The sequence below is a fragment of the Brachyhypopomus gauderio genome, chromosome 1 (assembly GCF_052324685.1).
Source record: "Brachyhypopomus gauderio isolate BG-103 chromosome 1, BGAUD_0.2, whole genome shotgun sequence".
NCBI lineage: Eukaryota > Metazoa > Chordata > Actinopteri > Gymnotiformes > Hypopomidae > Brachyhypopomus > Brachyhypopomus gauderio.
In genome coordinates, this window is record NC_135211.1 from 40,726,016 (window position 1) to 40,739,984 (window position 13,969).

The 13,969-nt window shown below is 40.1% G+C and overlaps 1 protein-coding gene across 1 annotated transcript in view; it reads right to left on the bottom strand.

Annotated features, from left to right (window-relative positions):
- The window catches only part of LOC143520653 (NACHT, LRR and PYD domains-containing protein 3-like), a 41,840-nt gene that overhangs the window by 21,181 nt on the left and 6,690 nt on the right, over positions 1-13,969 (bottom strand). The window contains exons 4-7 of the mRNA XM_077013580.1: positions 11,612-13,382; positions 6,962-7,138; positions 4,839-5,015; positions 4,493-4,669 (exon numbers count right to left, since the gene is read on the bottom strand). Coding sequence (XP_076869695.1) covers positions 4,493-4,669; positions 4,839-5,015; positions 6,962-7,138; positions 11,612-13,382 — 2,302 coding nt within the window. The remainder of the gene's footprint in view (positions 1-4,492; positions 4,670-4,838; positions 5,016-6,961; positions 7,139-11,611; positions 13,383-13,969) is intronic.

Genomic DNA, 13,969 nt, shown 5'->3' on the forward strand with positions numbered 1-13,969 from the left:
AGTTTTGTCTTTTGAAAAACTGCTAATAGGTATAAATGTTTTTACATAAATGTATACAAAAAACCCTCAGCTACTTAAAATAGAATAATATTATTGAGCAATTTTAACTTATCAAGATCAAGATTTTGCAGTGTGTCTCTTCCAAATACAGCCATAACCAGCAAACAAAAATAGGAAATTTAGGAAATCTTACCAAAAGAGATATCACTACTACAGATTTTCACTACTCTCTGAAAACTAACAATGTGTTGTGTGTGACGTTTGTGACCCTAGGCTTGAAAATTGCTTCATATGGGCTTTTCAAACTTTTTTTTTGGCCCACCTCCAACCTTTCACCTTTGGAGGACAACTTTGTTTTCATGTAAGGATCAAAAGAAAACAATTCTGTATAATACAGTACAATAGTGATAAAAACAATTGGGGTTAGGTGAACCATACAGGACAGGAGAGAAAAGAAGGGGAGAGAAAACAAGGGGAGAGAAAGTAAAAAGGGAAAAGACAGAAGAGCAGAAAAAACAGCTCAAATGACCACTGCAATGATTCACCAACTGCTGCTACTAAATGAAGAGCAGAAAGTAAGACATACAGCACAAATGACTGATGTATGTGTGTGTGAGTGTGTGTGTTTATGTAAGTGCAACATAGGATAAATGTACATAATGTACTTATTAGCAAGGCCCCAGAGGCCAGAGGCAGGCAGAGAAAGACCAGGGAACCCCACCCGCCCACGGCCCCTCCAGGATCATGTCCAAAGCCTGCTGTGTACTGGAAACCTTTGCTATCCTTGCTTCTCAGTCAACAGAGTAAGTGAAATGTGTGGTGACATGAATTTTCATCCACATGTAGGTGGCTACAGTCATCTTTCTCTTTATTATAAAACTGACACAGACATTATTTGAACTATAATTCTAAAACATCTCAAGTCTGCCTCCTTTGTACTAATTTTGGATTTTTTTCTCACTGCAAAAGGTGACATGATTATTGGTCAAAATAGCTAAAGTTCAGATTTCTCTGAAAGGGTCTTTTCTTCTCCGTCTGAGTCAATGGATCAACATAGCTCACACTATCACCCATCCCCCCGTCTACCTAGAAGTGGCTGCATGACAAAGGATGGCCTCATGGGATGCAAAATACCTCAGCACTGGCTTTGGCAGGCTCAGGTAGAAATGTAGTAATGTTAGTAATGTTTTTCTTCTAAAAAAGATAAGTGGGTTCAAAATAACAAATTTTGAAAAAAATGACCAAATTAATTGTGATGATCCACCTCAAAAAAGGTCATGCAAAAGTCTGTAAGCTGGTCCTGAGTGTGTCTGCCCATCCCCCAGCTGCATTGTTGTGCAGGGGACATGCATAAGGTGAGAGAGGCAGTCAGAGGGCCTGACTGAGAGCAGCAGCTACAGAGGACATGATGTAAGTTTAGAAATATATACAATAAAGTTGAAATGTTCTCAACAGAGCACTCACATACAATTATCCACTCAGTCCGCCACTGCCTCATTTGGGGAGAAAGCTACACTATTGTGGCTATTCCCCACTTTAGACAATTTAGACAATTTTTAATCATGGAGGGGTCTGAAATTTTCGTCTTAGGTGCATGTCCTCACTGTATTGGAGTATTTTATTGTCTGAGTGAAAGAGAAACAAAATGGGGTCACTAAAGTGGGAATAGCCACAGTACTGTAGCTTTCTCCCCAAATGAGGGACTGGCAGACTGGGTAGATAGTTGTATGTGAATGCTCTGATGAGAACACTCATGAACAATTGTGCAAATGTGAGATGTGTCGACTGCTACAGATACACGTGTGGCAAATGTACCAGGGAGATACCCTGGCAGTGCCAGGCATGTTCTGACAGACTGCTGAGTGACTGCTGAAGTGCTAGTCACACAAGAAGGACATGCCACTCACACACACACACACACACACACACACACACACACACACACACACACACACAGCCCTGCACTGCAGCCTATTGTAAATATGTGTGGAATTGTTTTATTCCTTGTATTTTTTGTATAATTTTATGGCAATAATAAAAAGCATGGAACATAAAAAAGCATGGGAACATAACAGTTGTTCTTTTGTATGTTTCTCATGCTGAAATTTCAGTCCTCCTGACTTAGACACAAATGCTTCTGGTCATTGCTCACATGTACCTGGCTATAAAATTTCTAATTTTCTATTTAAAATATAAAAAAATAATTTATTGTTTGTGCTTTGTTGCTCAGATAAAACTAAACTAAATACAATATATAACCTTTATATTATAAAATACAATAAACTAAATAGAACTAACTAGAAACTAAATGGCTAAACTCAATGGAAAACAACAATTAGTTGTGAGCTGAAGCATGCCCCCTCCTGTGGTGCGCCAGTAATGGCCTTATTTACAGAACAAAAGTGCCTGCTCGCAGCTGATAATAGGGTGTTAGCTAAAATCCTTCAGTTCTCTCGACCCTTCTCTGGGTTCCGATGGTAGAAGTGTTGAAAGACCCTTCTCTGGGACTTCTAGTGTTAAAGCCCGAATGGCAGTGGTCACGTTGTTGAGCTGATCCATGATCTGGCGGAGGACCTGGTCATGGCTGCCTAACAACTGACCCTGCTGGGAGAGGGCTGCCCTTAGTTCTGCTGCTTCGTTAGAAGCGGCTGGTTCCATGTTAAGGCTGATTTGTTCTGTAACGACGGTGGTAGGGACGCACACACCGTGTTAGAGAGAGCGAGAGAGAGGTGGAACCAAGTGCCACAATAAATAACAGAACTAAAAGGAGCGCCTGAATAAACACGGACTGCTCAACGCGTAAAAAGAAATAAGGCAAAAACAAGGACGTCAGGGGAAGGAGCTGACTAATAGCAAAAGGCTATCCAAACAAAAAACCCTTCCCATACGAACAGCAACGGGATAGGAAGGTAAACAGGTTGAGGAAAACTTGAGGGAGGTCAGTAAGGGACGCAGGAGAGGACTTGAAAAAAGACAGAGAAGAGAGAAAAGAGAGATAGGTGGCGAGACACCTAAAGAGGCAAACGCTGCAAAACAGAGTAAGAGAGAGGCTGAGAGCGTAACGGCATAACCACAACAAATCAGCAATGATCCGTCTCCACTGGCTTCCTTAAGAAGCCATGGCAACAGGTGAGACAGATCATTGCTGATTGCGCTGCTGGAGTCTAGGACTGGCTCGGGTGCCCCTTGTGGATGTAGATGGCACGGCATCCGAGCCAGCCCTGACACAATAGACATGCTAAAGGCATATGTCAATGTGTCTACCTGTTGTTGCAAACTTTCTACCTGTGCAGTCAAACGCTGAACAATCAATCACTCACTATTGTCAGACAGTACACTTTCCCTATTACCACCACCCCCTGAAAGTGAGTCAATACGCCTAGCCATCACAACAGATGTGGAGATACTGAAAAAAAATAAAACCAGTTACCTGTACAAGCAGGACATTTTCAATTGAAACATTCAAATAAATGTAAACATATATAAACTGCGAATGCAATGAATGCAAGAATAGAAACAGTTCAAACAATTGGGATTTTTTTTTTTTTTTTTTTTTTTTTTTTAACCAGTGTTGACCAAAACGTTCAACCTGAATTATTATGTGTTTGTGTTCGCTTAGCTCTCGGATTCCACGTTGTAGGCAACAACGTTCAGCTGCTGTGTCTCTCCCAAGTTCAATGCCGCAGTTGGAGTTCGCGCAGACGCGTCGATCAATCAGCTACATGCATTCCCTCCATGAAGGTGGAGCCACTCTGGCTGGCTGGTTGGACATAACTTCGCTCACAGTAGCACAAACACGGTTCTCCTGTACCTGAAGTCCCACTCCAATCGGCGTAGAAAAATTGTCCAACGCACAAAAACAAATCCAAGCGCTTCAGATGTTTAATCCACCCAAAACACTGTGGTAGTTTCCATCGTAGCACTATTTGAGGCACCGAAGCTGCCGTGCTATTCCGCTAGCATGTACATCAATCTTTAGCTATACGCGGAGTCCACTGTCAATGTAGTTAACTTCGGCTGCTACGTTATCACGTTGAAAAGTCTCATGCACGTCGAACAACTTTGCCACGAGTACATAAAACGTCTCACCTCGTGAAATTCACGACGAGGTAAACACCCTCACTTCACTAACTGTCCGAAGAGTGTCCAGACTTTAATCCGAGGATGTTCAATCACAGTTCGGGCGCCATTTGTAAGGATTTGGTGGATTCCTCACGGTTATTTATATATATATAACAGATATGACACGAAACAAATGGAGAACCACTGTCCGTAGTTTATTATTATATTGAAGGTCACTATAAAACGGACGGTTAGACAGAGTCAGTAGTAGCAACTACTAAGTAAGCGAGAGAGAGCAGTAACCATTCACGCAGTATGAACAGAAGAGAGAAGTCCCGCGCGCGCGTAGGGCAACCACACTACGTCATCAAGGGGCGATCATTACAGTGTGCATGTGCGTGTATAAAGAGTCAGTAAGTCAGTAACTCACTGTAGTTTCTCCAGTGTACAGTGTGGATCCTCCAGTAGAGCAGATAGCTGCTTTACTCCTGAGTCTCCTGGTTCATTGTAGTCCAGATTCAGCTCTCTCAGGTGTGATGAGGGGTTTGACCTCAGAGCTGAACACAGAGCAGCACAGCCTTCCTCTGTAATACTGCAGTTAGACAGACTGCAGAGAGAAGGAGAAAAACTCCTCACACTTACACATCAACACACACGTGAACACGAACACAGACAATGTGTATATTCAGGACAGACATGCAGTGACGTATGTGTGTGAGTGTGTGTGTGTGTATGTGTGTGTGTGTGTATAAAGAGTCAGTAAGTCAGTAACTCACTGTAGTTTCTCCAGTGTACAGTGTGGATCCTCCAGTAGATCAGAGAGCTGCTTCACTCCTGAGTCTCCTGGTTCATTGTTGTTCAGATTCAGCTCTCTCAGGTGTGATGAGGGGTTTGACCTCAGAGCTGAACACAGAGCAGCATAGCCTTCCTCTCTAATACTGCACTCAGACAGACTGTAGAGAGAAGGAGAAAAACTCCTCACACTTACACATCAACACACACGTGAACACGAACACAGACAATGTGTACATTCAGGACAGACATGCAGTGACGTATGTGTGTGAGTGTGTGTGTGTGTGTGTGTGTGTGAGAGAGAGAGAGAGAGAGAGAGAGAGAGAGAGAGAGAGGAGGATATTGACTGTGTGTGTGTGTGTGAGACAGAGACAGAGAGAGAGAGAAAGGATACTGACTGTGTGTGTGTGTGTGTGTGTGTGAGAGAGAGAGAGAGAGAGAGAGAGGATACTGACTGTGTGTGTGCATGAGAGAGAGAGAGAGAGATAAAGAGATACTGACTGTGTGTGTGTGTGTGTGAGAGACAGAAGATATTGACTGTGTGTGTCTGTGTGTGTGTGTGTGTGTGTGTGTGTGTGTGTGTGTGTGTGAGAGAGAGAGAGAGAGAGAGAGAGAGAGTATATTAACTTTCTGTCTCTTTCTGCTTGCAACTTTCTGCTTCTGCTTTAGCTACTGCCGCTGGCTAGCCCCCTCACCATCATGGGGTATTATCACAGGGTATTATCATAGGGTATTATCATAGGGTATTATCACAAGGTATTATCACAGGGTACTATCATAGGGTATTATCACAGGGCATTATCATAGGGTATTATCATAGGGTATTATCACAGGGTATTATCACGGGGTATTATCATAGGGTATTATCACAGGGTATTATCATAGGGTATTATCACAGGGTATTATCACAGGGTATTATCATAGGGTATTATCACAGGGTATTATCATAGGGTATTATCACAGGGTATTGGTCGCTAACAGTTGGGGCTGAGTGGCAGCTGTTCTCGGCAGACTCCTGTGTGACTGAGCAATCCTTTTTAGGGACCGCACTGCTCACCTCAGTTTTGAGGAGGAGCCTGGAAAAGGTGGTCTAAAAAATGCCAGCTTAACTTGTACCTGGACAGGCTACCACACCTGTCGGGTTATTCCATATCTGTGGTCGAAACAGGAAAAATAAGTATTTTAACTTTAAGCTGGCAACATGGAATATAAGAACCCTCCTGGACTCTTGTGGTGGATCTGAGAGACCCCATAGAAGAACAGCCCTGATTGCAGCTGAGTTGGGTCACTATAACATTGATATTGCTGCTCTCAGTAAAACCAGGCTCCTTGATGAAGGCTCTCTTACAGAAGAGGGCATGGGCTACACCTTTTACTGGAAAGGTTACCCAACAGGTGGGCAAAATCATCTGCATGGCGTGGGGTTGGCCATTACGAACACGCTACTGCCAAGACTCACTGAAGCTCCTGTGGGCATTAGTGAAAGATTGATGACCCTCCGTATTCCCCTGATGAAGAACCGTTTTGCTACAATTCTTAGTGTGTATGCACCTACTATGCCATCAGACACTGAGACAAAGGACTCCTTTTATCAGTTATTGGATGAGGCTCTCCGTCAGATCCCCAAGACTGACAAGATCTTACTTCTTGGGGACTTTAATGCACATGTGGGACAAAATGCTGACATATGGATAGGAGTGCTTGGCAGACATGAGATTGGTCAGATCAATTCAAATGGCATGAGGCTACTTACCCTCTGCTCTGAGCATGACCTGACAATAACCAACACCATCTTCCAGCAAAAGACAAAGTATAAAACATCATGGATGCACCCACGCTCCAAACACTGGCACTTGATTAAGTCATTATGAGACGCTGTGACATCAGGGATGTTCTCATAACTCGTGCCATGAGAGGTGCGGAATGCTGGACAGACCATCGTCTGATCATAACCAAGGTCCTTATGAAGGACCCCCCCCCCGTGCGAAAACGGGGTTCCAGTGGAAGGCGCTTAAACTATGACCGTCTCAAGGACATCACATCAAGAAATGAGTTTTGTTCACGTGTGTGTGTGTGTGTGTAAAGAGTCAGTAAGTAAGTAACTCACTCTAGTTTCTCCAGTGTACAGTGTGGATCCTCCAGTAGAGCAGAGAGCTGCTTCACTCCTGAGTCTCCTGGTTCATTGTTGTTCAGATTCAGCTCTCTCAGGTGTGATGAGGGGTTTGACCTCAGAGCTGAACACAGAGCAGCACAGCCTTCCTCTCTAATACTGCAGTTAGACAGACTGTAGAGAGAAGGAGAAAAACTCCTCACACTTACACATCAACACACACGTGAACACAAACATCTCTCTCACTCCCACACACACACCTTGCCTCACACGCACAAGCTCACGTGCGCGCACACACGCACACACACAAACACACACACACACACACACACACACACACACACACACACACACACACACACACACACACACACACACACACAAACTTACGTTCGCCACCACCACCCCCCCCCCCCCCCCTGTCCTGTCCGGACCCAATCTCATTCCTGATTGACTGGATACGGACCCAAATGCCATCCCATCCGGACCCAGAATAAATTCTTTCAAATATTTATTAATTTTGACGGGAGAATTAATTTTAAACCGGAGCATTTATTTCAGGGTTATTGAAACAACACTCTATCACGAGTGTTACGTTCGCCACCCAAAATTGGACCGCGGAAAAATTTAGTTGAGTACCCTGATGGCGTCAAATCCAATTCAATAATCGCGAGCAAAACTACTCTCGCGCGCGAGGAAAGAGTTGCTTGCGCGAGGAAAATTAGTCACACCCTTTCTGCTCGCGATTAAGCTCCTGCTCGCGCAGCAGATCGTTTAAATTTTGACAGTCGTGGGAGGGACCCAGACAGGATTGGCTTCTGGATGTGATTTGTGATTGGCTAACAAATTGTGTAGCGATGTAACGAATTAGTGTGATTTATATTGAATCTGAATTCATAACCACTATGTATATGTGCATACTAAAGCATGTAAATTGTATTTACATTTACAATTTCACACCTGCCATATAAAAACGGGTCTGAACCCATCCTGGTGTCTGTGACCTTTTGTGTGGAGGTGTTTAGCTAACTGGAGAGTGGGAATGGTTCCCACGAGGCACAGACACTGTTATAGCCACAATTATAGACACAATTATAGAGAGTGTTATAGCCACAATTATAGACACAATTATAGAGAGTGTTATAGACACAATTATAGAGAGTGTTATAGACAGTGTTATAGACACAATTATAGACACAATTATAGAGAGTGTTATAGACACAATTATAGACACAATTATAGAGAGTGTTATAGACACAATTATAGACACAATTATAGAGAGTGTTATAGACACAATTATAGACACAATTATAGAGAGTGTTATAGACACAATTATAGAGAGTGTTATAGACAGTATTATAGACACAATTATAGAGAGTGTTATAGACACAATTATAGAGTGTTATAGACAGTATTATAGACACAATTATAGAGAGTGTTATAGACACAATTATAGAGAGTGTTATAGACAATTATAGAGAGTGTTGTAGTTTTTTAGACTCAATTATAGAGAGTGTTATAGACACAATTATAGACAGTGTTATAGACACAATTATAGAGTGTTATAGACAGTGTTATAGACAGAATTATAGAGTGTTATAGACAGAATTATAGAGAGTGTTATAGACAGTATTATAGACACAATTATAGAGAGTGTTATAGACAGTGTTATAGACACAATTATAGAGTGTTATAGACACAATTATAGACACAATTATAGAGAGTGTTATAGACACAATTATAGAGAGTGTTATAGACAGTGTTATAGACACAATTATAGAGTGTTATAGACACAATTATAGAGAGTGTTATAGACAGTGTTATAGACACAATTATAGAGAGTGTTATAGACACAATTATAGAGTGTTATAGACAAAATTATAGAGAGTGTTATAGACAGTGTTATAGACACAATTATAGAGTGTTATAGACAGTGTTATAGACACAATTCTAGAGTGTTATAGACAGTATTATAGAAAAAATTATAGTGTTATTATAGACACAATTATAGAGTGTTATAGACAGTATTATAGACACAATTATAGAGAGTGTTATAGACAGTATTATAGACACAATTATAGAGAGTGTTATAGACAGTGTTATAGACACAATTATAGAGAGTGTTATAGACAGTGTTATAGACACAATTATAGAGTGTTATAGACAGAATTATAGAGAGTGTTATAGACAGTATTATAGACACAATTATAGAGAGTGTTATAGACAGTGTTATAGACACAATTATAGAGTGTTATAGACACAATTATAGACACAATTATAGAGAGTGTTATAGACACAATTATAGAGAGTGTTATAGACAGTGTTATAGACACAATTATAGAGAGTGTTATAGACACAATTATAGAGAGTGTTATAGACAGTGTTATAGACACAATTATAGAGAGTGTTATAGACACAATTATAGAGTGTTATAGACAAAATTATAGAGAGTGTTATAGACAGTGTTATAGACACAATTATAGAGTGTTATAGACAGTGTTACAGACACAATTATAGAGTGTTATAGACAGTATTATAGAAAAAATTATAGTGTTATTATAGACACAATTATAGAGTGTTATAGACAGTATTATAGACACAATTATAGAGAGTGTTATAGACAGTATTATAGACACAATTATAGAGAGTGTTATAGACAGTGTTATAGACACAATTATAGAGAGTGTTATAGACAGTGTTATAGACACAATTATAGAGAGTGTTATAGACAGTGTTATAGACACAATTATAGAGAGTGTTATAGACAGTATTATAGACACAATTATAGAAAGTGTTATAGACACAATTATAGAGAGTTATAGACAGTGTTATAGACACAATTATAGAGAGTGTTATAGACACAATTATAGAGTGTTATAGACAGTATTATAGACACAATTATAGAGTGTTATAGACACAATTATAGAGTGTTATAGACAGTGTTATAGACACAATTATAGAGAGTGTTATAGACACAATTATAGAGAGTGTTATAGACAGTGTTATAGACACAATTATAGAGAGTGTTATAGACAGTATTATAGACACAATTATAGAGTGTTATAGACACAATTATAGAGAGTGTTATAGACAGTATTATAGACACAATTATAGAGAGTGTTATAGACACAATTATAGAGAGTGTTATAGACAATTATAGAGAGTGTTGTAGACAGTTTTTTAGACTCAATTATAGAGAGTGTTACAGACACAATTATAGACAGTGTTATAGACACAATTATAGAGTGTTATAGACAGTGTTATAGACACAATTATAGTGTTATAGACAGTGTTATAGACACAATTATAGTGTTATAGACACAATTATAGACACAATTATAGAGAGTGTTATAGACACAATTATAGAGAGTGTTATAGACACAATTATAGAGAGTGTTATAGACAGTGTTATAGACACAATTATAGAGAGTGTTATAGACACAATTATAGAGTGTTATAGACACAATTATAGAGTGTTAAAGACACAATTATAGAGTGTTATAGACAAAATTATAGAGTGTTATAGACAGTGTTATAGACACAATTATAGAGCATTATAGACAGTGTTATAGACACAATTATAGAGAGTGTTATAGACACAATTATAGAGAGTGTTATAGACAGTGTAATAGACACAATTATAGAGAGTGCTATAGACAGTATTATAGACACAATTATAGAGAGTGTTATAGACAGTATTATAGACACAATTATAGAGAGTGTTATTATAGACACAATTATAGAGTGTTATAGACAGTATTATAGACACAATTATAGAGAGTGTTATAGACAGTGTTATAGACACAATTATAGAGAGTGTTATAGACAGTGTTATAGACACAATTATAGAGAGTGTTATAGACAGTATTATAGACACAATTATAGAGAGTGTTATAGACAGTATTATAGACACAATTATAGAGAGTGTTATAGACAGTGTTATAGACACAATTATAGAGTGTTATAGACAGTATTATAGACACAATTATACAGTGTTATAGACAGTATTATAGACACAATTATAGAGAGTGTTATAGAGTGTTATAGACACAATTATAGAGTGTTATAGACACAATTATAGAGAGTGTTATAGACACAGTTATAGAGAGTGTTATAGACAGTGTTATAGACACAATTATATAGAGTGTTATAGAGAGTGTTATAGACACAATTATAGACAGTGTTATAGACACAATTATAGAGAGTGTTATAGACAGTATTATAGACACAATTATAGAGAGTGTTATAGACACAATTATAGACAGTGTTATTGAGAGTGTCATGCTAATCAGTCTTGTGTTACATAAACGTATGTGAATCTCTGGACTGTGCAGTAGAATTTACACCAACACATTTTAATACTAATTCAACTGTTTCTATTGTTGGTGGGAAGGATCAATAACCCCAGTACAGAAACTCCCTACAGTGAGATACACTGAACATGTGTGTGTCTGCGTGTGGGTGCGTGTCTGTGTGTGTGTGTGTGAGAGAGAGAGAGCAAGAGAGAGAGAGAGAAACAGAGAGGTGTGTGATGATTCTTTTTTTGCGGTTAACAATGTCCTTAGTCTTAATATGATTTTGTACTGATTCTATGGTGCTTTTGGGAAACTCTCCCCAGTGCTGTAATGTGTTTATAAAAATACTCACTCAGCTTTTCTGGATGCTGTGACCACTGGCAGCAGTCTCAGTAGACATTTCTCTGATGGTTCATATTTCCTCAGAACAAACTCATCCAGCTCCTCTTCTGAGTTCAGCAACACAAACACCAGAGCTGACCACTGAGGAGGAGAGAGAAAGGCTTCACGGAGACGACGGTCTCCTCCTCTGTTCAGGTATGTTTGGACTTCCTGCACTAGAGAATGATCATTCAGTTCATTCAGACAGTGGAACAGATTGATGGATTTCTCTGGAGAGAGATTCTCCCTGATCTTCTCCTTGATGTACTTGACTGTTTCCTCTGTGCTGTGAGAGCTTCTTCCTGTCTGTGTCAGTAGACCTCGTAAGAGAGTCTGATTGGACTCCAGTGAGAGACCCAGAAGGAAGCGGAGGAAAAGGTCCAGGTGTCCATTCTCACTCTGTAAGGCCTTGTCCACTGCGTTCTTAAGGAAGTCAGACATTGTTGATCTTTTAAATAGTCTTTTCTTTTTCTGTTCCAGCACATTTGTGTTGTTGGAGATGAAGGAGAGAAATGCATATAAAGCAGCCAGAAACTCCTGAACACTCAGATGTACAAAGCTGAACACCTTCCCCAGGTGCAGTACAAACTCCTTTCTGAAGATCTGGGTACACACTCCTGAGTACACTGACACTTCTTTGACATCAATGCCACACTCTCTCAGGTCTCCCTCATAGAAGATCAGGTTGCCCTTTTTCAGCTGTTGGAAAGCCAGTTTTCCCAGAGCAAGAACACTCTTTCTAGTCTGGTCATAATCAGTGTCAGTTTTTCCATGGTACTTTCTGTCCTTGTGTTTGATGTTAAAGATCAGGAAGTGTGTGAACATCTGAGTCAGTGTCTTGGGGATCTCGTCACTCTCTGATTCACCCAACACCCTCTCTAGAACAGTGGCTGCAATCCAACAGAAAACTGGAATGTGGCACATGATGTAGAGGCTTCTTGATGACTTCATGTGTGAGATGATTCTGTCAGCCAGGATCTGATCACTGATTCTCTTCCTGAAGTACTCCTCTTTCTGAGGATCACTGAACCCTCGTACCTCTGTTACCTGGTCAACACACTCAGGAGGGATCTGATTGGTCGCTGCTGGTCGAGATGTTATCCAGAGGAGAGCAGAGGGAAGCAGATTCCTCTTGATGAGGTTTGTCAGCAGCACATCCACTGAGGTCGACTCCGTTATGTCTGATAAGCGCTCATTGTTATGGAAATCTAGAGGAAGTCGACATTCATCCAGACCATCTAAGATGAAAATGACTTTATAAGCTTCACAGTCTATTAACTGTAATGTTTTAGTTTCTGGGAAAACATCATGAAGCAAATCCATCAGATTGAACTTTTTCTCTTTCTTTATCAAATTCAGCTCCCTAAAAGGAAGTGGAAATATGAAGCGGACATCCTGATTGGCTCTTTCTTCAGCCCAGTCCAGAACGAACTTCTGCACAGAGACGGTTTTACCAATTCCAGCAACTCCTTTAGTCAGCACTCTTCTGATGGCTTTGTGTTTAAAGAGGTCATTACATTTGATGGGTGTCTCCTGTGTTGCTGGTCTCCTGGATGCTGTCTCAATCTGTCTCACCTCATGTTCATTATTGACGTCTCCACTCCCTCCCTCTGTGATGTAGAGCTCTGTGAAGATCTCATTCAGAAGGGTTGAGCTTCCATGATCTGAGATTCCTTCATAAATTTTTGTATATTCCTCCAGTAGTTTGTGTTTGAGCTTTTGCTGATATCCAGAGATAATCTCTAAAATAACAGAAACACATGATGACAGTTATTTTATTTGCTTATTGTGATGGCGAGGGAGTGCAAAAAAAAAGAAGAACGAAGTGATAACTCCAGTCTCAGGGAAAATGGAGGATTTAAAGGAAAAATTGTACCAGCGCAAAACACATGGCATAATCCAAATAACCAGCAGTCAACTGGTACAAAGACGAGACATATATAGACAGACAAATGACCCTCAGATGGTGGGATCCTAATAGGCCCCGCCCACCTGAGGGACGAACACAACACCACAATAACAGGACAACATGAAATACTGCTGCTGCGGCCGGAGTTGGCCAGCAAGGCGCGTCCAGAGCGTGACAGATATTATCTCTGGCCACCTTTAAAACACCTTTATTCAGTTTGCACTAAACCCACATGAACTATGACCCCCTCAGATATGCTGATAGTAAATAGTAAAATTTATTTATTTGACATTAAGATGTATAAACTATATGGTCATGATCTGGTGGTTAGGGAACTGGTCTTGTGACCGAAGGGTCATGGGTTTGATTCCCAAGCCAGTCAGTATTAGTTGGTGTTCTTGATTGATGTTTGATTTGTCT